Genomic DNA, 26,599 nt, shown 5'->3' on the forward strand with positions numbered 1-26,599 from the left:
AGCGACTCGCCAAGACGCTAACATCTCGGGCTCGCAGCAACCCCCAGCTCTCTCTGCCTGACTGTGATTTGTGACTTTTCGAACCCGTGTTTTGATGGGAGGTATAAGGTGACTTGCTGACAGACTACCTTATTACGACTTTATCATCGGAATGACGCGACCCTGATACACGTAAGCTAGGGTTCGCTTCTATAAGAGATCCGTATCTCACACCGTTGTTATTTCCCCCTTGCGGTTCTCCTTTTTGGCCACGCTTTTTATAATAAAAACAAATCATCTCATCCCTTGTTCACATCAGATAAAAACATGATTCAAGGGGCAAGACAAGACTCGCGAAAGACGGCTTATTGCACCTGTCCCTGTCACCGCCAACTTCTTTCAATTCTGTTGGGTATTACTTGATATATTTATACAACAATAAGATTATATTTACTTCATCGTCATCATCATTCATCAGCACCACCAGTAACGCCTAGCCCATCCCTCGCAGCCAATATGTCCCTCTCCGTTATGCCGCTTCGTTCACACATGCCCCTGAAGATGCCGCCCTCCATCTTGAATAGCTCTGCCGGCTCGCCCAGCTCGGCGATTCGGCCCTGATCCATAACACAGATGCGGTCGTAGCCGATAATGGTCCGCAGACGATGCGCAATGCACAGCAGCGTCTTGCCCCGGAACCCGACCGCCATCGTGGCCTGGATCTTGGCGTCCGTCTCCATGTCGACGCTCGACGTCGCCTCGTCGCAGATGATGATCTGCGAGCCCCTGACCAGCGCTCGCGCCAACGCCATCAGCTGTCGCTGCCCGAGCGAGAAGTTGAGTCCGTCTTCCTCCACCACCGAGTCGAGCTGGATGCGTCCGCCACCACCACCACCACCGCCGCCGCCGCCTGACTCCTTCTCCTGGATGGCTGTGGGCGTTGCGGCGCCGCTGCCCGTCTCGGGACCGACCAGATCCGCCTGCCTCAACGCACCCCAGAGCTCGAGGTCCGTGTGTTCGCCGAACGGGTCCAGGTTGCTGCGCACCGTGCCCTTGAACAGGGTGGGGTCCTGCGGAATGATGGCCAGCCTGGACCGGAGGTCACCCAGCCCGACCGTGGCAATGTCCAGGCCGTCAATGGTGATCCTGCCCCCGGACAGCTCGACGAGTCGGAACAGGGCGCTCATGATGCTGCTCTTGCCGGCACCCGTCCTGCCAACGATACCAATCCTCTCGCCGCCGCGAACTTTCATGTCCAGACCTCGCAGGACCAGCGGGAGGCCGGACCTGTACCGCATCTCGACCTTGTCAAAGACTATCTCGCCCTTTTGGGGCCACGAGGGCGCTACTTCGATGGTCTTGAGCGGCGCCTCCGACTCTAGCTCGCGGCCGTAGTACCGCAGCCGCTCGACGGCGTTCATGCCGTTCTCCACCTCCGCCAGCTGCCGGACGGTGAACTGGATCATCTGAACAATGGCGAGGATATAACTAAGCACGAGCCCGCCGATAGACGGCGACACATCGAAGCGGTTAGTGACCACCAGCACACCCGTCGTCAGGACGAGCGCATTGCCGATGGCGTCGAGCCGGATCGACAGCCACCTTTGGTTCGAAAAGGTCAGGTAGTATGCCGAGTTCATGTCGTCGATGGCGACTCTAAGGTCAGCAGCAAAGCGGTCTTGCAGTCCGTAGGCTCGAATGCAAGCCACGCCGCTGAGACCCTCGCCGAATTTAGCAAAAACATTGGACCGGAGAGTCGACTCGAAACGCTTGACCTCGCGAGCTGAAGCACGGTAGTACGCCGTGGAGGCCATAAAGACGAAAAACAGAGGCACGAGCGCGGCGGCAAAGTAGTGGAAGAAGGCAATGATGAGTGCAAAAGTGGACAATATCCCCGACACGGAGAAAAAGTACATGCGCATGGCGTCGGCCAAGTTGTTGTCCATGACGTCGACATCGCGGGAAAATCGGTTCGTGATGCGGCCCAGGGGCGTCGTGTCAAAGAAGGACATGGGCGCGCGCAGCACTCTCGTCACTGCCTGGTGCAACATGCTTCTCGAAGCCCTCGTTCCCAACACTGAAAGGGCAACCATGAATCCGAATAGCAGCACCACCTGAGCAATGGCCAGTCCTGCGTAGATGCCAATATAAACCGGCGTTGACAGCGAGAAGCGGTCCGACGTCCAGTACGAAAGCCACAATGCCGTGACAATATTGGCACCTTGAGCTACGATGAGCAGGATTATAGTGAGGGGCGCATTTAGAATGCTGCCCGAAGACCGGATGTAATCGCTGTAGACTGACCACGGCACGCTAGCCACGGCCTGCTCTTCGGTTTGCATCAGGGACTTGCCCTTCTTAAGCTTGATGTTGTCACCAGACTGCTTCTCCTTTGCGTCCTTGGTGTCTTCACCATCCCCAGCGCTTTCGTCGTCGGCCTTCTTTCCGTCCTTCTTCTCCTCGAGCGCATGGGTTTCCATGAGCTGCTTGAAACCTTCGTGGTTGTGTACAAGATCATCAAAGGTGCCAACGGCTTGGATCTTGCCAGCCTCCATCCATACTATGCGGTCACAGCGGTTGAGGACCCAGAGTTGGTGTGTCGCCAGAATCCGGCACTTGTCACCTAGTAAACCTAGGATTGCGTTATCGAAAATGTGGCGCCCAACATGAGCGTCGACTGCACTCAGTGGATCGTCCATGAGAACCATTTCGGCATCGAAATAGATTGCGCGCGCAATGTTCAACCGTTGTTTTTGTCCTCCTGAAATGGTGATGCCGCGTTCGCCAATCTCGGTCAGATCGCCGTTTGGGAGCATGTCCAAGTCAGGTTCAAGAGCACATCTACAGTTAAAATCTCCGTTAGCAAGCAATAATCTTCCCCTTTTTGGCAAAAAAGGTGTCTGGATTCTGGGGTGTACAACGTACGCTTTAATGACCTCCCTATACCAGGATTCGTCCATCTCCTTGCCAAACAGAATATTGTCCCGCACCGTCGTGTTTTGAATCCATGAGTACTGGGGACAAAAGGCTCTCGAGGCCCCCAAAATTACCTCTCCGGCCGTTTTGCGCATGTCTCCTGCCAGCGCGGCCAGCAGGGATGACTTGCCACTGCCCACAGTTCCGATGACAGCGATGAGCTCATTACGTCCAATGGCAAGGTTGAGCTCCTCTAGGTGGAACGGCTCCCGCTCAGTTTCTGTCGGCGGGCTGTCGGTCGTCCCGTCGCCATTCTCCGGTCCAGGCTTCTCCTTGCCCCCTGCAACAGTAGACTTCTGGTCTTTTTCGCCGTCCTTCTCCCGCGCAGGAGTCTTCTCCCATGTGAATGAGGCTCCGTGCATCTCGATAGCATTCTCGCCGTCCATCCTCCTCACCACGTCCTCGTTCTGCTCCTCGGCCAGCAGAAATTCCTCTATCCGCTTAAGCGAGGACCAACCATCTGTAACCTGCCCAATCACAAGCGGGAGCAGGTTAAGTGGCATTCGCAGACCGTTGAAGAGTGCCAGACTAGAAAAGATCTGGGCGGGATTCAGGTTGTGACCCGAGAGCGAGTACGTGATAAAAGACAGCATGGACGCAAAAACTGGCAGCGAAAGACTGATGGCCAAGATTGCGTTGCGAATGGACAAAAGCATCTGAATGGCCGAAATCTCGCGAGTGCGGATCTCGTGAAGCCGTGCAATAAAGCTGCTCTCCCAGCCGAAGTACTTGACGAACCTCACAGACTGCAAAATCTCTTGGGTGAGTGAGACACGCTGATCCGTGATGCGGTTGATGCCCTTGCGCCGTATGAATAAAGACTTGATGGCCCGCGTCAGGATCGGGACGCCAATAATCAAGAGCGCGAAGCCAGCAAGGGCGGAGTATGTGATATTGATGACCAGTACGATCAACGTGATCACGCACGCGAGTGGGGCCGTCCAGACGATGTGGAATAGACCAAACGCCTGGTCGACGCGGTATGTGTCCACGCTCATCAGGTTAACTATCCGGCCATTCGCCCAGCCTGTACCCTGGCCCTCTGGATTGACGCCGCCCTTGCCTCCCTTCTTTTGCTTATCCTTCTTTTCATTGTTGTCCATTGTCTCGTTTTGTTCTTTGCTCCCGCCAGCCTTGGCCCTGCCAGACAGAACCATACTCTTCTCGTACACCAGCTGAATCAGGCTAGCTCTGGACTGCCCTCCACATATCATGCCGTGGTATATGAAGTGGTTCATAGACAAGCTCTGTGCGATCTGCATCAGGACCACTCCGACGATCAGCCCAGCTCCCCTGCCTACTGGTGGAGCCGGTGTCCCTTGGTTAGCGGCGTTATAAGCGTCCGTTGCGAACTGGATCAGAAAGCGCAGCAAGAAGGGCGATAAGACCTGCATCAGGGTCGATATCAACGAGCAAATGCCACCCAGCCAGAATTCGCGGAAGAACGCCTCGTGGATAGCGAGAGCGAGCGGGAACCTCTGGCCGGCGGCCACGCGCTTCTTGAAAGAGGCCCGCACGCGATCCGACATGGGCTCCACGGCGCGGTTTGGGTTCACGGCCCAGATGTCAGTCAGCTGCAGGCTCCGGCGGTAGCCCGTCGTCATAAGAGGCCCCTGCCATGAGAAAAACAGCTTGCTCAGGAAGCCGGCGTCGACCTCTGGACACGGGGCACGCTCTTCCGGTAGCGGGGGTATGCCACCCCAGCGCAATGGATTAAGCTTGCGGTACCATGGCCGGGAGGTCCATTCTTGCTCGAGCATGCGCAGGTGCGTCGAGTAGGTGGCAGATACGTCAGTGGCAGTACTTTTTGTGCGACTTAAGCCGCTTCTTGTTCCCGTTGCCGGTAGTGAAATGGATTCTGTTGAAGATTGGCGGCGATGTTTTTCCTCGTCGGATGAAGTAGCGTCATCTAGGTCGGCGCTGGGTTCGGGGGCTGGGCTTGGCGCCGAAGGCCGAATGAGGTCGGCTTCCCGGCTCATTGTGGCATCCGAAACTACCTGCTCCGGATCATCTTGTGTCTGATGCCTAGTATCAGGATCATTGGAGGTAGTGCTCCTAGATCCTGGTCCTTGTGTTGTTGGTGGTGGACCTGCCATTGTTTTTCTTTTGGCTTGCCTATGGTGCGTCCAGCGTGAGAGACAAGAAGATTAGTTCTATGACGAGTGGAGAAGGAAAGGCACCCTTAAGTGCAAACTAAAAGCCTAACCGGAGTTTAGAGAGAATCAGCTACCACCCACGTTAAGCCCGATACTTTAGTGGATACTTTTATTATCAGGGGTGCGAGCACTGAATAGAACGTAGTACAGTACTGTTGTATGCCGTATCACATTTTAACAAGGCACCAACCATACACTGTACCAGTAGCGTTGAAAGGGGCAAGAGGGGCCGGACATAACAAGGGTTATCAAAACGGGTCGGGTCGGGTCGGGCGTGAAATATTCCCGTACCTTTTGGGTCCTCTTTCACGATGCGTTAAGATTGATGGATGACTTGCGTGTTGTGACAAGGAAACCCATGAGCTGACGGGTGGTCGTCAGCAAGGTGTCTCGGCGAAGAAGTTAGTCATTCATTCATTCACCGCTTGATTAATCAATTAGGTATGCATCGTATGTATGTATGTCTGAAAGAAAGCTGGTTATGGGCTTTTGTCTCTACAACGCGTTTGCATCCCTCCGGGTGCGTAAGCAAACGAAGAGTCATTATGGGGTTTTGGATTTGCAATCTTCCATGGGTGAATCTAGCGCCAAGAAACTGGGGAAACAGAAAATGTGTGACAAATTAAGATAAATGCGACAAAGAATGGAAGGAAGGGCTGCACTGCACTGCATTCGCGAATGGCGGCCGGGGCATGTGGAGCAAAGGTGGTAAGGAAGGAACATACATGGTCGCATTAGGTAGTGAGAGGCAATCAAGCAATAACATCGAGCGGGTCATCTCCATCATTCCTTCCCTTGCCTCTTGCCTCTTTCAGGTTGTGCGTTCGCGCTTCGCAAAGACCGAGATGACAAATTCGATGGGGCGCCTGCATTTTTTGTGTCTTTTGGTCTCCAAAGCCTTGTATTTTAGTGACTCAACCAAAATGACCGGTAATTGCTGTATCTATTGGAATGGCCAAGGTATCATGGAGATTGCCTACCGCCTCGGTGCATTATGTCCGGCTATCCGTCCGTAGGTGCAGTTAATAAGTGGTAAGTATTTGATGAGTTGCTTTTCTTTTCTGCGGTACAACCTAAAATCAAAAGTCCAAAACATACCTAATGACGAATACATTCTATGGGGAACAGCAGCCGCAGTTGATGTGTTGTATGCGGTAGTACAACTCTAGACTTGCGGATCATCTTAGTAACTCTTGGCATCGAGTAGCCCAATCAGCTTAAATCGCAAGTGCCGATGATAAACCGTAGCGGGATAATACTAGGAAGTACAGTACGTTGAATTGAACCATATACTAGTCTAGGCGATTTATCAAACAGCATGCGTCACAAGCGTGGATTCGAGTATCCTGGTGCCTAAGGTACCTACCTACCTACCTTAGGTACCTACACTTGCTACAGTGCCTACCTTACCTAGCAAGCTAGATAAGAGGTACTCATGGTGCAATACTGCACAAGACTAAGCCGATGCGCTGCACGTGTAGATTCTGTTAACGTCTGTCAAACGCTTACGATTCATGTTTGCATATTAAACATTTTCCTGGAAACTGGACCCTGGAATCGGGTTCAGCTGGCCTTAGGACTTAAGCATCGTACCTCATCCGGTGCACGGCTTCTAGGGCTATGCTTGCTTCTCATTAGCTAGGTATGTATAAGGTCTAGTTCGGTCGGTTCTTTCAACCTTTGAACCATGATTGGGAAAGCTTGGCTCGGAATTTTCCAAGTGTGACGCACCACTTAAAAGTAGGTACCTACCTAAAGACCAAAATGCCCCAACAACCCCAACAACCCTAGTACTAAGTACCAAGTACCTCGTCCTAAATTAAACCCGACCAATCTCGGCCGAGATTGTCAACAAACGGGAAACGGGATTTCGCCCACACCTCCGGATTGACTATGTAACCGGTTTAGTGCCCTTTCGGAATAGCTCCCTAGTCATTGAATCGTGGTCGTGGAGATAACCGGTTTTTAGCTCTCTCTCATGCTCGTGAGTGATAGCAGGCAGTAACTAAGAGATCTAGGAAGTGATTTGAAAGTTGTCATTGCTCACCAGGTCGCAGCACGGCGCCACGGAGGAGACGCGTAGGTAGTATAGTATGCAAGGTTTGCTGCTTGCAAATAACAATACATCGCCAACACACCGACAGCCTTCTAAGACGTATATCGTCAACCGGATCAATAGCATCATTCCTTACCCTCATCAACATACAGACCGGCATAGCTCGCCCGCAACCTCATCTGCAGATGCTCGTTGGCGGTCAGGATCTCATCCTTCTTCAGCGCATGCGGATTCCCCTCTCTAGCTGCAGCCTTCAGCCCTTCGGCCCGCACCCTCTCGCTCGGCACCGGCTCCAGTGCTGCGCTGCCGACCGGGTGGCAGAAGAATGCCATGCTGTACCTCGGATCGACAGCCGTCTCACCCTCGGTCCCGCCCGCGACCGGGAAAACGACGCGGTGCACCGTGGACCGCAGCAGGCCCGCCGTCCAGTAGCTGAGGAGGTCGCCAATGTTGACCAGGATCGGCGGGGAAGGGTCATTCTCGGTCCCGGGCGGCGTGACGGGCACGGGCGCCCAGCGTCCCTCGGACGTCAGGATCTCCAGCCCGGCCTGGCCGCGTAGGCGGAAGAGCAGCGTCAGGCTGCCGTAGTCCGAGTGCGCGCCGGCCCGCACGTCATTGGCCGTGGCGCCCGCGGATTCGCCGAGCGGTGGGTAGTGCAGCATGCGCAGGGTGGTTCCCGAGGGTCCGCGTTCGCGGAGGTGGGCGTCGTGGAAGAAGCTTGGTGGGTCGGTGGCCAGACCGATGCCGAGGAGCGTGTTGAGTTTCAGAGACAGCCGGTAGCAGTGGTCAAAGAAGGCGCCGATCTGATCGGCGTGCGGGATGAGGGATGGCGGGAGTGGTTGCTGAGGCTTGCCGTCTTTGCACTCGCCAAAGTTAAAAGCTCTATAAGTTAGATGTAGGTAAGTAAGTGCTGGTGAGTTAAATCAAATCCTTTCCTTGATCCTGTATAAAAGCTGCTTTTAAACTGCTTATAAGGAGCTTGAAGTCTTGGGCTGTCTGGAAAAAGCTGGCAAATACACAAACATACTCTTTGAAATCGCCAACCCTTTGGTTTGCAGGATCCAACGTTTCAACATGCATGCCTGAGTATCCACGGTTGTCTGTTTGGATGGGGCAGGATGTCTTTTCCTCCATTGGTGATGCAAACAATTTCCTTGCCTGATAGAGAGTCAGCGTTCTGATCACCTGTGGGTAGGGGGGGAAAAACTCACCAGTTCAAAGGCACCATCTATCGCATCCACTGGGATGTCGTTACCTTGGCTCTTGATATACACAAAGCCATGCTCAACAGCCGCATCAACCAGGTCCTTTGCAACCTGCGCCTCGTCTTTGGACGCCAGGTCTATGACGGGAATTTTGGCGGCAGTTGCCATGATGATAGCTACTGAGTTTTGCGGTGAGTGTATGTTATGGAATCGCTGTCTGAGACCTGTTATATGAACAGCTGCGAAAATCATGTACTGTAAATGACGATAATTGTTCTTCGTTATCTTGCGTTCTTGTATTCGAGGATCGATACGATAACCCCATTTAGAAACCCCGCCCCAATAGCGATAGATTGCTTGCACTACAGGCGCAGCCAGCGGTGGGGCATTTCTAGCTCAGCCGCCCGCGACGTTCCCAAAAACATCAGGCCACCCATAGGTTCATCAGCAGAGGGCTAGCCATCAACATGTACCTTATCTTGTGTCTTTTTTGGGCAAGTTGTGTAGCACCGACGACTCTTTGATCGGCCTTCTTGAATACTCCTTTGACGGTTACCGCCTGCAATTGGCACCGATTTGGGAAACCTACTAATTTAACCTGGCTGCGCGCTTGTCTTGCAATTAACAAGGAACAGGAACAGAGACAAAACAGATGCGACATTCGTCCATACAGTGTGCCTACCTGGAGTCTGGTCATCGATCATAATTAGGTACCTACGTACATACACGGTCAAGTTTCCTACTCTATTCAGCAGATGTCGCTGTGGCCTCTTGCCTTTTGGTGTTCGCAAGAAACGCCACATCGATCTCCTCATGGCGCTCCGCTGAGGAATTCACAGAGTCAGTGCGACCGCTGGAGGGTTTTGCCCCCTTTCGCATCTATCATGGACGATGACCTTGCCACCGGTGGCATGTTGAGGGATGCCGCACCTGTGGAGGGGACGAGCATGCCGCCACACAGACCTGGCTACAGACCGTATACGCTATTATGAGTTCTTTGCGCGGAGTGTTTGCCTTGCGGGACTCAAATACCATGAAAAAATCCAGCAATATAATTTTTACCGTCCGACAGAGGAAGAAGTCTCTACGAGGAAAGATGTGCCACAGCCTTGATTCAGCGAACCCTTGGGGATTTCCATGCCACTGCCGTAGCTGCGAATCCGACCTGACATACATCCTGCTACTAGAGATAATCTCGATTGCACGCGAGGTACAGAGCAGAAGCGCAACATTCAAGCCAAGCTCGGGGCACTCCAAGTAGATGTTAAAAGTTGCAGGCGTGCAAGCCTGGGCTTGATGAAAAGACGTGTTCGAGTACAGCGAGGGCGTGAGTGATCCGTGAAAGCACGCGAATGCCGGAAATGACAGTGGCAGTCACCATGTTTACTTGCCGTAGGCCAGCACTATGGTTGCCAGCCTTCGGCACCCCATCTCCAAACTTGTGACTCGCAATGCCACAGCGCTAAAGAACTAGGGAGCAGAAAAGTTTCCTTGAAGCTGCCCCCAGAGGCGACAGGCTCTAGTGGAAGATCCCGGTTTGGTTCATGTGCGACTGTAAGCAGATGACTGTTCGCGTAAATCAAATCATCTATAAAACAGATGCCAAGAAGTCATTGCGAGCGTGCGCATTCCCTCTCTTGATGCGATGGTGAATGAAGATGATTATGGGAGGAAAGGGCACTTTTGACTGGTGAATGAAACGAGTCCACGCTTCACTGACCTAGCAAGTGACGATGCATGCCGCCGGCGCGTTCGCTCCTAGAAAATTTGGGTACAATGCAGGCAAATCGAGTCAGACGCTCACCCCTGCAAGAGAAAGCATGATTTGTCGCAACACAGACCTCCTATTGGCCAATGTCATGTTACGTCAGCTGATCGTAGCTTGTTCCTGCTGTTCCGGTCCCGGGAACTTTCCTATCGCAAGGCTCGTAATGTAGTAGCGTCGTTGACTGACGCCCAGAAATTGTTTCATTCAATTCAACGCGATGGGGTAGTGCTGCCGCTCCTACAGGCCGTCGCGTCCTCGCACGACCACCAACCAACCTGGCATACCGGGTAAAGTTTTCGTACCTGATCACAACGAGCTTTGCTTTCGCTTTGCAACCAAAATCAACAATCAAATCTCTGTCGTGCACAATTCTTCCATCAACGCCAAAAAAACATAACAACTGTCATCAATCCTTCAGTCATTTTGATCGACAAGCCTCAAACAATAATTTATTTGCCCGCTTGTGATTTGTACATTTCGAGATGACACACGTATCGTCGTGCTCACGGATTTGAGTGTTGGCTTGCAGCTTCTGGGCCCGGTGCTTGTCGTCATTCGCCGTCGCACCATCCGTCCCATCTAGCCCCTAACCTTCGTCCGTTTGTCCTGATTTACTGCCAATCAAGGTTTAATCACTTTTTCGCTCTTGCACCCCTCCTTTCTATCATGGCCTCTCCTAGTTCTCCTGCCGCCATGTCCGACAACGACGCCGAGCCTCCAAGCTCGCCTGGACACGGTGACAACAACAAGTCCTTCGCGCACGCAACAGAGGACGAAGACACGAGAATGGCAGACTCGACGCCTCAACCCGCCGAAAAGCGCAAAGGTCGTGGCTCTGGAAAGGTCGATTCGACACATGGTGCATCTCAAGCTGGCAAGATTCGCCATTTGAAAAAGAACGATGGCGAGCCGCTGTGGCGCGAGGATATTCAATATGACTTCCTCAAGGCAGTGTTTGACGATGAGCACAAGGTCTTTACCAACAGCTACGAAAAGGACCGCCTGGGTCCGCAGTGTTTCGCGGATCTCTACATCGACACCATGTCCAGGAGCAGCAAGACCAGCAAAGTCCTGCGCGACAAGCTACTTAGTGACCGCGAGGCCGCAAAAGGCATGGCTATGGTATGCTTACTTGTGAACATTGGCAGGATGAACACGACTTTGAACTGTGAGTGATGGTGAATCCGCCTCCTGGGCTTCAACATATCCCCTAGCTGTTCAAGTAACTAATCTCTTATGTTTTGTACAGTCTTTCCTGAAATGCGAGCTCAGCTGCGCACATACCATTCGATTCCATCTCTCCAAGCACACCAAGACAGTAATACGTACAAGCAATTGCAAGATGCACCTAGGCTGAAGTCCATCCTTAAGGGAGGAGCCGAAGATAGGGCCGAACCCAACTCTTTGGACCGCGTCAAAAGCCTTGACGTTCCCCGGACAAACCCGGTGAACCTCTTGTTTGTCATTACAGCAAACGCGCCCAAAATCGCCGAAATGCACTTTCCTCCGGACCAAGAATTCCAAGATCTCGTCATGAAGCCACAGTTCACATCCGCTTCGCGTGCCCGTGCCTTCTTGTGGATGATGTGGTTCTACTTGGAGTCGGATTTCACCGAGGAGGGCTGTGAGGAGAATCCATTCGGCGCCGGAGTCGATTACGGTCTCGACGTTGCGAACCAAGGTGTTCCGAGGCTCGAGCTTATCAAGCCCGGCGACCCACCGGAGAACGTCGATACGCCCGAGGAGCGCGAGTTCGGCGAGGAGAAGAAGCGAATGCGTGCCAAAATTATCGATGCTGACAAGGCTTTCGTGACTGACACTCAGAGCAAGCGCGGCGCACGGCCGAGGGTCTTCATGCCTAATGGGCCAGAGGAGATTCTGGCCGCTGGTAGCCCCGGCGTGCTCCCCAGAATGCGACCCTCGCGGCACGAGTCGGATATGGATAGTACACGGTCCACTCCCCCTCCCAGAGCAACGCCACGGCAGCTCGCGGGTCCGGTTGGATCTGCTGCAGCCAAGAGGCCAGGCGCAGCGCTCAAGTACCAGATATTCGAGGGGGCATCATCGCCTGCTCCGCCCGAACCCAAAGAGGTCGGCGGAACGGGTCGCAAGCCTCGGCCTCCCACAGCCCATCAGATCGCCGTTGAGCACAATCGATCGGCTCGCGTCAATCACATCCTGGATCGTGGGGTGCGTAAGCAGCACCACTACGCCCGTAAGACGCGGCGATTAGATGGGGCCATCTTTCGCGCTGTCTGCAGACTGCGAGCTGGGCCCGACACAGACCACCCTGCGATGCCGGATCCGGTCGAGGACAGTGAAGGCGAGGAGACGTTCATGGAGCACCAAAGAATAGCAGCCGCTGGTGTCAGTCACCCGGACCCGGCGTTGCATTGCGCCGTGATAGGAGGAAAGAAAACCCCTTATAGGGCACGCGGGTTTGGGGGCCTGTGTCCGCTTGTGCATGAGGAGGACGACTTTGGCGAGGAAGCAGCTTCGTACGCAGCTGCTTTCCGGCGGGCTGCCAGGCGGCTCGAGAGGTGGGGCCTTTCAGGCGCAGAAGACAGCACAGTTACCCTTACCCATGTCCCAACTATCAAGAGGAAACGGTTGGCGCCGCCGCCTGAAGCGACGACAAACGGTCAAGACCCTAACGAGACCGAGGATGATGGCGATGCCACGATGATGGCGGGCGCCGAAGACTCGATCATGGGTGATGAAGATGAAAGCTTCCAAATCGATCACAACTCAGCGTTAACGCCGCGAGCGCAGATTCGGCGGCGGAGGGGTGGGGCCCGGGGCGGAAGCAGCCTCGCCAATGGTGCTGCAAAGAGAAGGGTTACTGCCAGCCCGGCCGGTGCAAATAGGCGCAGCAAAAAGCCAGCCGTTAATGGCTCAGGGCCAGCACGACAGTCCAAGCTCAGAGACACTGGAGAGGATGCAGAGGAGTTGGAGGATGTTGACAAGCTGCTTCTCGGCATGGCCAGTGGCAGTGATGGTGAGGGTGATGGTGACGGGGATGGTGATGGTGATGGTGATGCGATGGATGGGGTAGAAGCCGAGGGTGAAGCTGAAGAGGACGGTCTGGACGATTTGGACAAGACGTTGTTGGGGATCGGCGACGAGGGTTCTGACTCGGATTAAAGACCCGACTGGAGGTTTTATTTGTACGCTGGAGTATTGTTAGTTCTCTTGGTTTTGCGATGCTTTCACTGGATCATGTTGAGCAGTGCAAGATTTTTCGAAGGTTTTATATTTGTTCTTGCAGGGTTTACGGAACCCAGTTCGCAAGCTCGCAGACATTTTATCACGGATATTGCATCTTCAGATTATATTGCCTACCCCTAGGTGGTTGTCTATAGTACAGAACCTGCTCCTATTGAAGCTAAGGGAATTTTAAGTTTGCCTATATCTCTTGTTGAACACAGCACGTTTTTCTAGTGGTGGTCTTGACCACGGCGACTATTTGCCAGGTTCGCGCAATATTTTATCAAAAGAACAATGATCCCTCCCATTCAACTAAAAACAGTGGAATTAGGACTGTAGTAGTCTACTGGCACAAAATCCAACACAGCTTGCGTCACAACACCCGCGGAAATATGAAGATGCACACACATGATGGTGGGGAACCGGGAGCCCGAATTAAACTCTTGGCCGGGGGCCCGCCGAGACCGTGCCGATCCACCCGGGAGGGGACTACGTCAGATGGGGGGGAACGGGGAGGGTCCAAAAAAACCAAGTTCTCTGGACTATGCTTCCTCCCTTAACCTTGGTAGAATTCCGAAAATCTAGCTATGACGTTTGCCACCCTACCGCTATCAATGCTGTGGCACGATTTCCGGACAGATGCTGTAAAAGCTAAGAGGGTTTGCTCCCAAGGGATGCGTAAAAGAAAAAAAAATAACATACTCCAGTGTGGGAATGTGGGAAACTCCACGCTTGAAAAAGGGGGGGAGCTTGAAAATAGCACCTTCTGGGTCCTGAAATACAAATAAATTTAGACTTTTGTTGCAAGGAAAACTCTAGGGAAAAAAAGAGAGTGCTTTAAGAAACTGCATCATCGTTACCTTGTTGTTCCCGGCTTTATGGGCAGCGGCTATCCCATCGCAAAGAGTCAACCAAGCAACATAATCCAGCCATTTTGAGTAAACGGCTAGGATAATACAAGCTATTCAAGCCGACGAAAAAAGAAAATAGAAAAAAAAAGAAAGAAATGAGCGACTCGAGGCGTCACAGCAGCTACGGCGGCCGGCGCCGCCGGTACTACGAAGACGACGAATCCGACGACGGCCACGACGACGACAGCTACTACTACTACGACCCGCGGCACCACGCCAGAGACGACAGGCGCCGCACGCGGGACCGCAGCGTTCACTTTGACGACACGCCGCGCTCGTACGACTACCTCCCTCCCAAGTACAGCACAACCAGCAGCAGCAGCAGTGGCAGCAGTGGCAGCAGCCGCCGTCGAGGCCATGACGTCTCCCGGGCCCGCAGCACCCACCATCGGCGCGACGACAGCGTGGAGCGAAAGCGGCAGAGGGATCGTTCGGAGCGGCACAGGGACTCTGACCGCCACCACCGGGACGCGGACCGATACGACCGGCGCCGGCACAGGTCTCACGACCAGCCGCGCCGGCGCGAAGAGCACCACCGGCACAGGGACGGGGATCGTGGGCGGGATAGGGATAGGGACAGAGATAGGGGTAGACACGCGCAGCGTCCCGCGCACTGGAGACACAGCACGGGCGGTGACATGCGCACCAACAAGAGCAGGACCAGGAGGAGGGGGAGCCGCAGCAGGAGCAGGAGCAGGAGCAGCAGCAGCGAACGGGGTGGGGGCAAGTCCCTGAGCCACCTGGCGGCGTCGGCGGCGTTGACGGCGGGCGGGGTGGAGGCGCTCAAGATCCGCAACGACCCGGGAAGCTGGGTCGGGAGCAAAGGGAGGCGGGTGGTGACGGCGGCGCTGGGTGCGGCTGCCATCAACAGGGTCGTCGACAATGGCATGAGGGATCACCCCGTCAGGCAGAAGGCTGGGGCGGCGCTCGGGGGTGTCGTTTTGAACAAGTTGATGAATGGGAGTCGAAAGTGAAAATGGGACTTTGCTTTTGCTTGTATATATTTGTATGATGCGGATGCTAATGCTATGGTTGTGGTGGTATTTCTGAAAGCCTGGGGGAGCAGAGATTATGTTGGGTGTTTTGTGTATGCGATTCCAGCGTTTTTATTGTTTCTGTATATTCTTTTTCCTTTGTTGTTATGATAATGAATTCTTCTCGTCATGTTAATGTAAAGTTTAGGAGACGAAACTACTATAATTATTGTTTCTTTGCCACTGTGTATTCATGAGACACTCTTTATTGGACCTAGTATGCTCCGCTCCGCTTGACTATGCGTATTACAGAACCGGTTGTTTACCACAAGTCCCTACCAAGAAATTGGGGTTTGGGATTTCGGGAATTGTGTATTATGATATTATCGTGGGGTATATAATTTTTCTATACTTTCTCTTTCAATGTGTGTTTGAATATTGGACATGCTGACATTGGTACACTGGTTACTGGTTTATAAGGTGACTACTCACACTAGAGTTCTTTTAACGTTGCGTACCCCCTGTTCGGCACCCCCCCTGTTCGGCACCCAAAAATAACAACACTTTTATTTTTATCCTCCAACTTCTATTATAAATATCTCGATGAATCTTTCACTTTTGGATTTACTTTTTTCTAATCTTGATTCTCCATTTTCCAATGAAGCAATATACTGAAAAACAGCTTATATCTGCAATTAACGACGTCAATAATGGCAATCCAATTGCAAAAACCTCCCGAAAATGGGGAATACCTAGGTCTACACTTCAAAGTCGACTTAAAGGTTCTCAAGCTTATAAAAAAGCACAAAGCCCTTTTCAAAGGCTTTCTACGGAACAGGAAAAGCATTTGGCTGATTGGGTACTTACCCAAACAGCTTTAGGGCTTCCGCCAACGCATCAAGAATTACGCTTTTTTGCCGAACGAATTCTTCAAGCCGCCGGAGAGACAAAAGGCCTTGGAAAACGTTGGATAACTCGTTTTTTGGCTCGTTATCCAATCCTTAAGACCCAAAGGTCCCGTCGAATAGATAACGCCCGGGTTAATGGCGCTACTACGGAGGTAATTAAATCTTGGTGGCTTTATATTACGAACCCGGTTATTAACGCTATTAAACCGGAAAACCGTTGGAATATGGACGAAACCGGTATAATGGAAGGTAAAGGATCTAACGGCCTGGTATTAGGGTTTAACGGGATCCGGCCGTTGCAACGGAAAGAGCCCGGAACGCGGGGTTGGACGACTATAATCGAATGTATATCGGCTACGGGCGTTGCCCTCCCTCCCCTTGTTATATTTAAGGGAAAAAACGTACAACAACAATGGTTTCCGACGGATTTAAGCCTTTTCGATAATTGGAAATTTCACGCAACCGAAAACGGGTGGACAAATAACGAAACGGCTATCGAATGGTTAAAAAAAGTGTTTATTCCGTATACCCAACCTTTAACCCCTGAAAAGCGGTTATTAGTTTTGGATGGCCATGGATCACATATAACGGACGAATTTATGCTTCTTTGCTTGCAAAACAATATTCAACTCCTATATTTACCCCCTCATTCGTCACACGTTCTCCAACCATTGGATCTATCGGTTTTTGGGCCGTTAAAAGAAGCTTATCGACGTCAACTTGGATTTGTTAGCCAATTTTGCTGTTCAACAATTATTGGAAAACGAAATTTCCTACTTTGTTATCGAAAAGCCAGATTAAAAGCATTTATAGCAAAAACCATTCAATCTGGTTGGCGTACAACGGGGTTATGGCCGGTAAACTTGGTTAAACCACTTTTAAGCCCTTTTTTGTTAGAAAATAGCAATGCCAACGTTATAAAAGATAAAAACAACGGTTTGCAAAGGGATAAAACACCGGAAAGCCCAGCCCAAAAAATTAACGACCCGTCTTTACTTATTTGGAAAACCCCTAAAACGACCCGAGATGTCCGATTTCAACTGCAAAAACTTTCCCAATCCAACAAAACCAACGCTACTTCACGTCTTTTATTTGCAAAAGTCCAAAAAAGCTTCGAAGCTAAAGATACCCTTTTGGCTAGCGCCCAGCAAAAAATCAGCTTATTGGAAGCACAACTGGAGGCAATACGGCCGGTTAAAAGGAGGAGGGTGGTTCCGGATCCAAACGAGCTTTTGGTTAACAAACAGAACATTATTGGATTGCAGGAAAAGGATATAGAAAATTTGGAACCTTTAGCTGATGAAGAAGAGGTTAATGAACCGGAGAAGCGTGAAAACGATTGTATTTTTGTCCGTTGATAATTTTATATTTAAATCAGCTTATAAAAGTAGGCATTTCGTTGTTAGATTTTCAGGGTGCCGAACAGGGGGGGTGCCGAACAGGGGGTACGCAACGTTAGCTAGCGTCAATGAGCAAAGTCGGATGATTAGAAAATCAAATCTAGGTTATTCTAATGACACAACATCAGGTTTGATTATTCAAACAAACATAATTTGAATTGGATGGCTAGCGCTGTTGAATCATCAAATGGCCATAGGCAATGATTAGCTTGTTGTGCGATATCACTTGACATTAGTAAGAAATTGGCTATCTGGACTCTTTGATTTGCTCTGACTTGTGCTTTGCCAGAGAGGCAATGAAGGACACAGAGACAGAAGCAATACTGTCAAGTCATGATCAAGCAAGTATAAACCACAGAGCCAATCGAGCTTTATACAGTAAAGGGTTTTCAGATAGTCGTTTAAAGCCAATTGAGAATCTGAAGCTGAATGGACGCCCGAACGCGGCCAAACTAATAGTATGGACCTCTTATGATTTCTTTTTGCGAGGGCAATACCCATGCTACGGGTAATCTTATGTATCCATTATCGAAGGGAAGTTTGACTACACGTTACTCGGTGCATGTCAAGGCCGGGTCGCGGGATGGCCTGGGTACTGATGCTGATTGTTATCAGACCACAAAGTCCCCTAAACTTAGGTAATTTATCCCAAAACAACCCAGTCAGGCAGAATAGAGGGGTAATCAAGTATCGGCGGTGATAGGACAACCAACATTGGCACTTCAAGTCGTACGGCGGGGTTGAAGGGTGTCAGCCTCAGGTACATGTGAGGGGGCTGTTGGGGTCGCTCAGCATGGTTGCTTCGAACGAGGAGCTCACATCTCGTTGTCCGGGCGAGCTGCCGCATCCTTTACCTGTCTTGCCCAGAAGATTGAGGCAAAAAAAAATGACACGAGTTCACGTAATTCCCCTTCAGCGCGCACCACCCTCCTCGCCTAAAATCATCGAGTGGCGCTTCGATCCCTCTCTCGAATCCGAGATCACCACCCTGGCAGCGTGGTGTCAGATAAACCAACCGCAGCGGGAGCCGCTTCAGGACACGACAGACTCGGAATTACTCGGCGATGAATTTGACGAACACGACGATGGTGACGCCGACGGAACCAACTGCCTCGCCCAGCTGTCACTGGATGAGGATGACGGACGGACAAGGGATTTTCTCGATCGACTCGCCGAGCTTCTATGCTGCAAGAAGGACCCCAAACTGATCACGAGCACCGGGATGGTGTATGATGATGAGCACGTCATCATCGTAGCGTCTCGGAACTGGTCGCCGAAAAAGACGTGGTCGAAAAGTGATATCGATATGCTGGAATCTCTAGCACACCTCCTCGAACGGGTGTCTTCTGACGGTTTGCGTCGCCTTTCCTTTTCAGTTAGCAGACTGAAAAGCAAACCCTAGGCTTGATAGACTAACCACTTATTTATCTTGCTGCAATGTAAAAAAATACAGACGTGTTCAAAACCCATCCGATCCCCGAGCTCCAAAAGGCCCTGGTCGACTACTACAAGGCTCGCATTTTTCACCACGCCAGGGAACTCGTACGAATCGAGGCTGGGAAGACGGGGATGAACTTTTTCACCAAGAATTGTGTGGACGTCGTATCTGGCCGCTTGCCCGTTTGGGACTTTGTGTCGATGGTGCATGACGATATATCACATAGCACCGACTTCTACTCAAGGTTGAAGGCCTGCCTGACGGAAAGGAAGCTCCAGATGATCGTCCAAGAGCTGGGGTTCATTCGTCGGCCGATGCAAGGCGCCGGGGCTTTTCTAAGCCTCGCGCAGCTGCAGACCGGCTTCCGCAGCGTCAAGATCGTCCTATTGGAGAGCACAGCACCCCGCCACGTTGAAATCCGGCAGTGGCCCGGCGGCGAGCTTCGGCTCAAGCAGACTCAGAGGCAGCGCTTGCATGCCCAGGCCCAGATGCCAAAGTACGTCCACGCCGAGATGACCTTGATGACATACCTCCTGGGCCCCACTGATGGACTGGGCCGCGACCTGCAAGTCTTCCCGTACCTGGGGGTGAGCAAGAAGACGTGCCTCTTGTGCGGCCATATGATCAAGGAGGTGGGACGATTCACCGCCCGCGGAAACCATGGAAAGATCTACTCTCAATGGACGTTACCTTCCCCTATGTGGATCGAGAGTAGGGCTGAGCAAAGTCTGGATGAAGCGGTTCGACAGCTGAGACGCGTCGTCGTGGGAGAAGCGGCCAAGGAAGACCTGCCGGCTAGGGACATGGAGAAAGAATCGGTGATGGCAGCCCCGGCTAAGCCCAGACCGGGACCTTATAGAACGCTGTTCAATAGTTATGTCAGTGACCCCAGATCGCTCTCCAGGGAAGCAGATTGGTGGTCTCGAATACACCACCAGCGAGGTGACGAGAGCAGGTATGTATAGCAATATTCCACCCCGCAGTCCACATTAGTTCCAAGATAAACTGAGCTAAGCTCGAACGCCTTCAGTGCCGATGATGATGAGCCTAGAGGCCACCCGTCGGGGACGGCTGATGAAGACAAGCTGGAGAGACTAGGCAGTAATGAGCCTGAAGCCCCACCAGCACCACTATGTACACTCTGCAAGGAAGCGTGCAAGCCGGGAAATGCCTGCACTAAATGTGGAAACGCTCTTTACTGCAGCGTCGACTGCCGTAACTCCGACTGGATCAGGCACAAGTACGCGTGCAGCCTGGGAAGACCACTCGACGCAACAGATGACTTGATGCGCTGCTGCCATGCCGACGACTACCTCGAGCTGGACCAAGACGCCAGCAAAGAGTTTGGCTTCATGTGCCTTGGCCGCGCACCGGACAGGCTATTTCTGTTCGAGATCTACCGCACGCTCATCGTTGACTTGGGAGTGGAGGAAGAGGAGCTACGCGAAGCAGTCCGGCTGGATAAGCTCAAAGAGATGCTAATCCGTCGATGTAGACAAACCAACGACGCCAAGATGATCAACTTTGCAAAGTGGTTGGAAAGCAAGGAAGGCTTCCGCGCCAACGGCGACGGGCCGGGCATCCAGTCAATGCTAGACGCCGCTCAAGAGAAGCTGCTAGGCCCCGAGGACAGGAAGGTTCCGCTGATCGACCTCGAGCCGGCCGAGAAGCGAAACGCGGTCGTTTTCTATACCCAAATCCTCAATGGGTTCCAACCGGCCGCCGACGAGGACAACTGGATCGACCTCGGGTTCTGCGCAGCGACGGATTCCAGCGCGGAGCTGCGCCTCTACCAGGCATACGCGGCGCTTGTGGAGGCATGTACGTTTGACGAGTTCTGGCGCGCAGTGGCCGACTGCAGCATGGTGGCGCTCTTCCAAAAACACGGGCTGCATGAGCGCATCTCCGGCATGAGAGCCTTTGAGGTCCTGATGGCCACCCCGTACACGCACAGCGTATGGCACCTGAAGCGCTTCACCCGTGTAAACGACCCACAACCTCACCGTGCCGTGACGGTAGACTACGGCTTTTACAAGTGCGAGAGCGTGCACGAACGGATGCGGCTCAAGGACACATACCGCACCTTGTTCGAGCGCGGGGTGGACGGGCTGGAGCTCCACGAAGCCTGCATATCTGGAAACCTGGCTGGGTTCGTCGAGTCCGCCCTCGGCGATATGCCCATCCCCAGGCGCCTTGTTCAGAATCCGTACCCTTTGGAGGATTGTCCTCATGCGGGAATGACGGCAGGTGCTGTGGTGAGCGTGCCGGCCTCTCAGATGGGTGCCTATTTGAATCGGTCTGAGCGGCCAAAGAATGCCATGCTGTGCCCCATTCCGGATGATTGCGACGACGAGTTGAGAAAAATCCTCCATGATAACGCTGTATTCAGAGGGGCGCAGTTGCGAAAACGGTATACCATTGTTGATGGCCAACTTTTTCAGGAGTTGTCACTAATGGAAGGGTAAAAGAGGAAAACAGGCCAGGCACCCCACCTCTGATGAGTAGGAGGGGACATCAAAGTCAGGGCATAGAGGATGAAACAGATTGGATTCAAACGTTGCTCGTTCAGTAGAGGGCAGGGTATAGTGCTTACAGCAGCTTTTACGAAAATCCAGCGCAAATTGTGACCAAAGGTATCCATATTACACAGATCAGACACAGAAATACCGCACGCCATATGCTATGAAAGCCCAAACAAAACCAGTTAGCAATCGACTGCCGGCCGTAGATATCTCAACTGACAAAGTTCCCAGTCCCTTCCTGCTTGAACAGCCAGTCCCGGTTGACGTCCATTATGAAATCCGTAATGTTGAACTCGTTGCTCGGCACGACGGCCGCGCCGTCCACACCTTCACCGCCATCACCCTCACCATTACCGTTACCGTTCCCGTTTCCGTTTCCATTCAAATTGCCATCTCCCGGCGCACCGGGCGGCAGCCTTGGATAGTTGAAAAAGTCAAACACATCAAGGTACTCTAGCTCGTTGGGCTGCGGCGTCCGCGCGGGCGTGATGCTGGGGTATCTGCTGCCAAAGCCTTGAGCTGTCGACGCTGCCCCTACGGGGGCCACAATCGCAGCAGTGCCACCACCTCCACCTCCACCAGCTGCTGCTACTTGTGGATGGGGCTGTCTGCTGATCAAAAAGTCGAGATCGAACGCCGTCCGGCGCATATCGGCCAGGATCTTGACGCTACTCGGCGTGAAGCCCACGTCCCCGTGCCTCGCACTGTCGTGGTACTCGTCCAACACTCTCTGCAGCAGCTCGCAGTATCGTCTCGCCACCGGCCAGTACCTGCCCATCTCCTTGAGGGCGTCGACAAAGAAACCAATCTGCGTGCTGACTTTGTGTTCGACCGTGGAGCCGTGGACCAGCAAAACCCGTGCGGCAACCCACAGTGTAAAGGCGAATGGCGGACCCAGCTTGGGCAGGAGGTTGTTGGTCAGCACAAACTCGCCCAGCGCTGCTATATTCTCCACGGCAGAGTGGCAACGCTGCGATGCCGAGTATGACGGGGTGAAAATCGGCGATCTTGTGGTTGGGTATGCCGCAGACGAGTGTAGCCGGATTGTTGCCGTGTGATAGGTGGCATGCAACATGACCCAGCCGCAGTTGAGCGTTTTTGCGCTTCCGGGCTGAAACAGCTTAGCCATGCTGCAGTACTCTCCGGGCAGGTTGAACTTCCAGTTCGTCAAGGTATTATCCAACTCCTTGTATCGCATTTGCCATTCCTCGACGTCGCTGAGCGCTGAAATGTCCACAGGATGCTTGAGGAATTTATGGATTTGAGACAGGATCGTGACAATCTCAATGTAATAGCTAAAAGCACCAAGATTCTCGGGCTTGTTGATCTCGTAGTCGTGACTTGTCGATTCTTCATGTTGTGGATTGGTCCCCTTGGTACGAAACCTTTTCGTTTCGACTTTCTGGTTCTTAGTCCAGAGATCGTCGCGACATGGAAGTGTCCGATCAATCTCTTTATCGTCGAGCGCAAAGTCAAAAGCCGTCGAGATGGTTGCGTACCGATCGAGTAGGTACACCATCCAGAAAAGCCTCCGCCTAGACTCTTCCTCTATAAAGTCTCTCGGCTCCGGCAGTATCATGGCTCGTAAAGTGTAGATGGATGTAAAGTTTGGCGAGACCGAGAAAGAGTTGCTTTCCACTGACAGTCCCAGCTGCACAACTGATCTTGTGATCAGCGCCATTATATTCCAGCCTGGAGGTCCATTGCCGGCACCACACAAGTCCAAGGCAAGTATGACGAGTGCTTGCAGGGCCTTGACCGACGAGTTTTCCATGCCGTACAATAATACCCTCTTCTTGGAGACGTCGTGATATCTTCGTCGGCTCTCTTCGGTCAATCGGGCATCGGATGAGTACCTGAGTGTTGTAGCCACGATGGCATGTAGGAGTATCTTATCCGTCTCCTCAGGGACTGGAGAATCAAATAGGGCGGCAAGCGTCATTTTCCGATGTAATATTGGACACCATGTGTTGATATGCTTGAAATAGAGGTCCACGAGGGCGTACAATAGATCATATGGAGGTAGCTCGTGGTCGGATGCTATCTGTGCCTGATTCTGCGTCATTGTCGATGGCGACTGATGATGAGGATGACTGCTTGTTGTTGAAGCTGTACTTGTTGGGTTATAGTAGTCGTATGCTGCGCTCGACATTGTACTCGTACCACGGATGTGGTGACTATGGGAATTGGTAGGGGATATACCAGCCGGAGGGCCAATCTGAGATTGAAAACCATCGCGCATGGTTGGTGTTGGTGGATGCAATCCAAATTCCATTGACTGTGAGTGGTGCTGTGCAGATGGTGCTGGGGGATACGAGGATGGCTTTTGCAGGAAGAGAGCGGTTTCCGCCTGAGGAGTCCGTATAGAACTGTCGGATCTGGTGAATGGAGGGGGCTGCGTGTCCCTAGGTGTGCCATGGTCACTGGGTAAGCTGTGGATGCTACCTCGAACGCTGGAGGGTGCTTTGGGATGATGAAGACCTGGCGGGAGATGACTGCTACCACCCTCCATTGAAGTTTGGAGTATCTCTTGATGCGATCGCAGTATCGCCTCGAGCTTGTCTAGTCTTTGCTCTAGTTCCCGCCCATATCCTGCCCGAAGACCAGGCTTTTTTCGTTCCTTGTATTCGCAAGTGGCGCCGTTACGGCTGCACCACCCGCATGATGGTTGTCCACGATCACATTTTACCTACAAAGTGATGAATGTCAGTGGTGAGTGTAAATATGAAATTCAATGGTTTCGATCATATGTAGACAAATAAAGAGAATTTGGCCATCAAAAACACAACCAAAGCGCATGGAAATAGTAAATATCTTCCAAGACGAGAGCAGTAAGGTCCAAGGAATCACCACTTACTTTTCTCTGTTTGCACAATTCGCACCTACATAGCCAGTTATTAGTGATGAGCTTGCAAAATTTTTCAACTTGTCAACTAAAGATGGGAAATTGCCATGGTTGAAATTGTCATTCAGACAGTGAGGGTATGTGGATGTGGGCAGTGAGTGAGTGGTAAAAGAAAGTACCCACGATGGAGTATAAAAGTTTGATGGGGACAGGCCAAGACGACAAATATTTGAGGTGAAGAAGGGGTTTGAAAGAAAGTCAAACATGCAATCCAATAAAGGATTTTGAAAAGGAAACGTAAAAAAATGAAAACAAAAAATAAAAAGAACCTACGAGACTGAGATTGGTCTCTTTCGCTTGCCGTTCCGAACCAAATCAACCTGGTCGTCGAGGTCATTGTCGGAATCGCTGAGGGGTTGACCATCGTCACCGCTGTTGTTGTTGTTGTTTTGAGCGTCTGCCCGATTGTCATCTGCGGTGGGCGACGACTGTTGGTTCCCACAGCTCCCACGGCGAAGATCCGTCTGCATCTTGCCGTCTGGAGCAAGCAATGTATAAAGTTGTGCATTCAATTTTGGACCCAACTTCGGCGTACGGGCGCGAGGGTGCCGAGGGGTCCGCAGCGCACGAGAAAATTCGGGACTGACTATTCGCGGTGTTCTCGGTGCAATGATGAGCCAGAGAACGGGGGTGTAGAGTGGTCCGAACACGCGAGGCGCGTGGGCTCAAAATCCACCGTCGTCCCACACGCACAGCAACGCCGGCCAGAGATGTTCCAGCAGCAATAACCACCCGTCTTTTCGACGCAATTTATCGTCAGGAACGAGGCCCTTGGTGTCGCGGGCTTCCAATTAATCTCAGAGCCTGTAGCTTGTTTAGACAAAGCTAGCTCCTGTTAGGGATCCCAAATTCTGAGCATTCTGGGAATATTCTTTTTGTTTCTGTTCCCCTCACTGACTGACGGTTGGCCTCGTTTCTGTTCCGAGCTTCCTTTTCTGCGGCGCCGGCGTGCGCGCCCCTTCCGAGCCACCCGCTTGAGAATCCTCCTGGCTGTTGGACCAAAAATCCGCCTAGAAGCGCTTCTTTCCGTCCTCTTGTATCCGAAATTGAAGAATTTAGGGGTGTTGATGGGTGCTGCTTTTGCTTGGTTGTCTGCGTAACAAACAGCTCGGTGGTTCGGATGCGATCTTTACTGTACATTTGATTTGTTTGGGGAAAAGACATTTAAAGTGGGGGTCTTTGGGGGAGCCGCGGCACCGATTCTTGAGCAGGGATTGGATCAAGAAACGACAGCCTGAAGTCTGGAAGCGGGGCCAAGCGGTTGCGGGGAAGAGAACTCTGCAGACCCTTGGTGCGTTTAGAGGAGTTCGTTTAGAGTCGCTTTTGAAGAAACTACCATAGTAAACTCGACCTGATTTTTGACAGGCTGCAAGCCCGCCCAAGACCCCTAGAAGCCCTAACCCTTTTACATCCACGGAAATTATTATCCCGTTAATCTGTTTTGCTTTCTTTTTATAGCCTTACCCGCTGTCAGGAATTGGAGTCTTGGGTTTTGTTTCCCTCTTTCTTTTGGACTTTACTTTTGACCTTGAACTGATTGCGTATCAGTCTCAACACACGCCCAAGGCCATGGCGTCAGATATGAGTAAAGGCAGAAGGAAACATCAAATTTTTAAGCGTCGCTTCACCGTTTCAAGTCTAAGCACCTTCGTCTTTCACAGTCACATTGGTACCTATGTAACGGGAAACGTAGTCAAGATATAGGTACGCGGCTCAATAACCTAATTTTGGACATAGGGAAAAGGCCCGATCTGGTTCCCGCATCCCCACGCGTCTGCCACAACAGTTGGACATACTGATTCTTAGCCCTATTATACCATCACACCAGTATTGTACTGTTTTGCCCAATTCAAGACTAGTTCTACACTAAATCTAGAGCTACAGTGGTAATTGAGACGGCCGCGCGGCCTTTTTTTTCTCCTCCCATGTTAGTACAAGTGGCACCAAGGTGGATACGGTCCAATTGGCCGGTTGCCGGCTGGGCTGGCACACATACTATCTTTGTTGAAAGCCAAATATGTTTGCATATTTGCGATATAAAACGTGAAAAATGAGCGTTGCACTGCCTAAGTCTGTTGTCGTTTCAGAATCCTGAAGCTCAAAAAGGTAGCAAGCCTGTATTAAAGTCTAGGTATGAGAGGATTGGATTCTGTCCCAAATGTAAAGGGGGGCGGTTGATGACTTTGTGTGGGTA

General features: G+C 52.0%; 6 protein-coding genes across 6 annotated transcripts; 3 read left to right on the plus strand and 3 right to left on the minus strand.

The window, feature by feature from the left end:
* Positions 1-446: 446 nt before the first annotated feature.
* PgNI_07896 (uncharacterized protein) lies at positions 447-5,458 on the minus strand (the record flags this gene model as incomplete). Its single annotated transcript, XM_031127900.1, has 3 exons — positions 5,403-5,458; positions 2,905-5,156; positions 447-2,820 (listed from the first exon to the last, which is right to left on the minus strand). The coding sequence occupies exons 2-3, from the start codon at positions 5,049-5,051 to the stop codon at positions 447-449; spliced, it is 4,521 nt and encodes a 1,506-aa protein (XP_030981451.1). The 5' UTR covers positions 5,052-5,156; positions 5,403-5,458.
* A 1,729-nt stretch (positions 5,459-7,187) lies between these two features.
* On the minus strand, positions 7,188-8,624 carry PgNI_07897 (uncharacterized protein; the record flags this gene model as incomplete). The annotated part of the gene is made up of 3 exons (XM_031127901.1): positions 7,188-8,049; positions 8,195-8,325; positions 8,379-8,624. 3 exons carry the CDS (start codon positions 8,622-8,624, stop codon positions 7,293-7,295), a joined length of 1,134 nt encoding a protein of 377 aa, XP_030981450.1. The 3' UTR covers positions 7,188-7,292.
* Positions 8,625-10,343: 1,719 nt separating this feature from the next.
* PgNI_07898 (uncharacterized protein) lies at positions 10,344-13,532 on the plus strand. The gene is made up of 2 exons (XM_031127902.1): positions 10,344-11,308; positions 11,390-13,532. Exons 1-2 carry the CDS (start codon positions 10,807-10,809, stop codon positions 13,282-13,284), a joined length of 2,397 nt encoding a protein of 798 aa, XP_030981453.1. The 5' UTR covers positions 10,344-10,806; the 3' UTR covers positions 13,285-13,532.
* An 821-nt stretch (positions 13,533-14,353) lies between these two features.
* PgNI_07899 (uncharacterized protein) lies at positions 14,354-15,232 on the plus strand (the record flags this gene model as incomplete). The annotated part of the gene is made up of 1 exon (XM_031127903.1): positions 14,354-15,232. The coding sequence occupies one exon, from the start codon at positions 14,354-14,356 to the stop codon at positions 15,230-15,232; it is 879 nt and encodes a 292-aa protein (XP_030981452.1).
* A 3,104-nt stretch (positions 15,233-18,336) lies between these two features.
* Positions 18,337-23,095, plus strand: PgNI_07900 (uncharacterized protein). Its single transcript, XM_031127904.1, has 3 exons — positions 18,337-18,892; positions 18,994-19,933; positions 20,009-23,095. Exons 1-3 carry the CDS (start codon positions 18,427-18,429, stop codon positions 21,441-21,443), a joined length of 2,841 nt encoding a protein of 946 aa, XP_030981587.1. The 5' UTR covers positions 18,337-18,426; the 3' UTR covers positions 21,444-23,095.
* PgNI_07901 (uncharacterized protein) lies at positions 21,712-25,483 on the minus strand (the record flags this gene model as incomplete). Its single annotated transcript, XM_031127905.1, has 3 exons — positions 24,679-25,483; positions 24,358-24,382; positions 21,712-24,189 (listed from the first exon to the last, which is right to left on the minus strand). Exons 1-3 carry the CDS (start codon positions 24,873-24,875, stop codon positions 21,712-21,714), a joined length of 2,700 nt encoding a protein of 899 aa, XP_030981586.1. The 5' UTR covers positions 24,876-25,483.
* Between the last annotated feature and the right edge of the window lie 1,116 nt (positions 25,484-26,599).

This window comes from Pyricularia grisea, assembly GCF_004355905.1.
Source record: "Pyricularia grisea strain NI907 chromosome Unknown Pyricularia_grisea_NI907_Scaffold_4, whole genome shotgun sequence".
Classification (NCBI taxonomy): domain Eukaryota; kingdom Fungi; phylum Ascomycota; class Sordariomycetes; order Magnaporthales; family Pyriculariaceae; genus Pyricularia; species Pyricularia grisea.

What these genes read in the sequence shown, in the direction of transcription:
- PgNI_07900 (XM_031127904.1), top strand. Translation starts at nt 18,427, where the DNA reads ATGACACGAGTTCACGTAATTCCCCTTCAGCGCGCACCACCCTCCTCG. An exon ending in CGAACGGGTGTCTTCTGACG is followed by an intron (nt 18,893 to 18,993) that starts GTTTGCGTCGCC and finishes AAAAAAATACAG; the next exon opens with ACGTGTTCAAAACCCATCCG. An exon ending in CAGCGAGGTGACGAGAGCAG is followed by an intron (nt 19,934 to 20,008) that starts GTATGTATAGCA and finishes GAACGCCTTCAG; the next exon opens with TGCCGATGATGATGAGCCTA.
- PgNI_07898 (XM_031127902.1), top strand. Translation starts at nt 10,807, where the DNA reads ATGGCCTCTCCTAGTTCTCCTGCCGCCATGTCCGACAACGACGCCGAG. An exon ending in GATGAACACGACTTTGAACT is followed by an intron (nt 11,309 to 11,389) that starts GTGAGTGATGGT and finishes TGTTTTGTACAG; the next exon opens with TCTTTCCTGAAATGCGAGCT.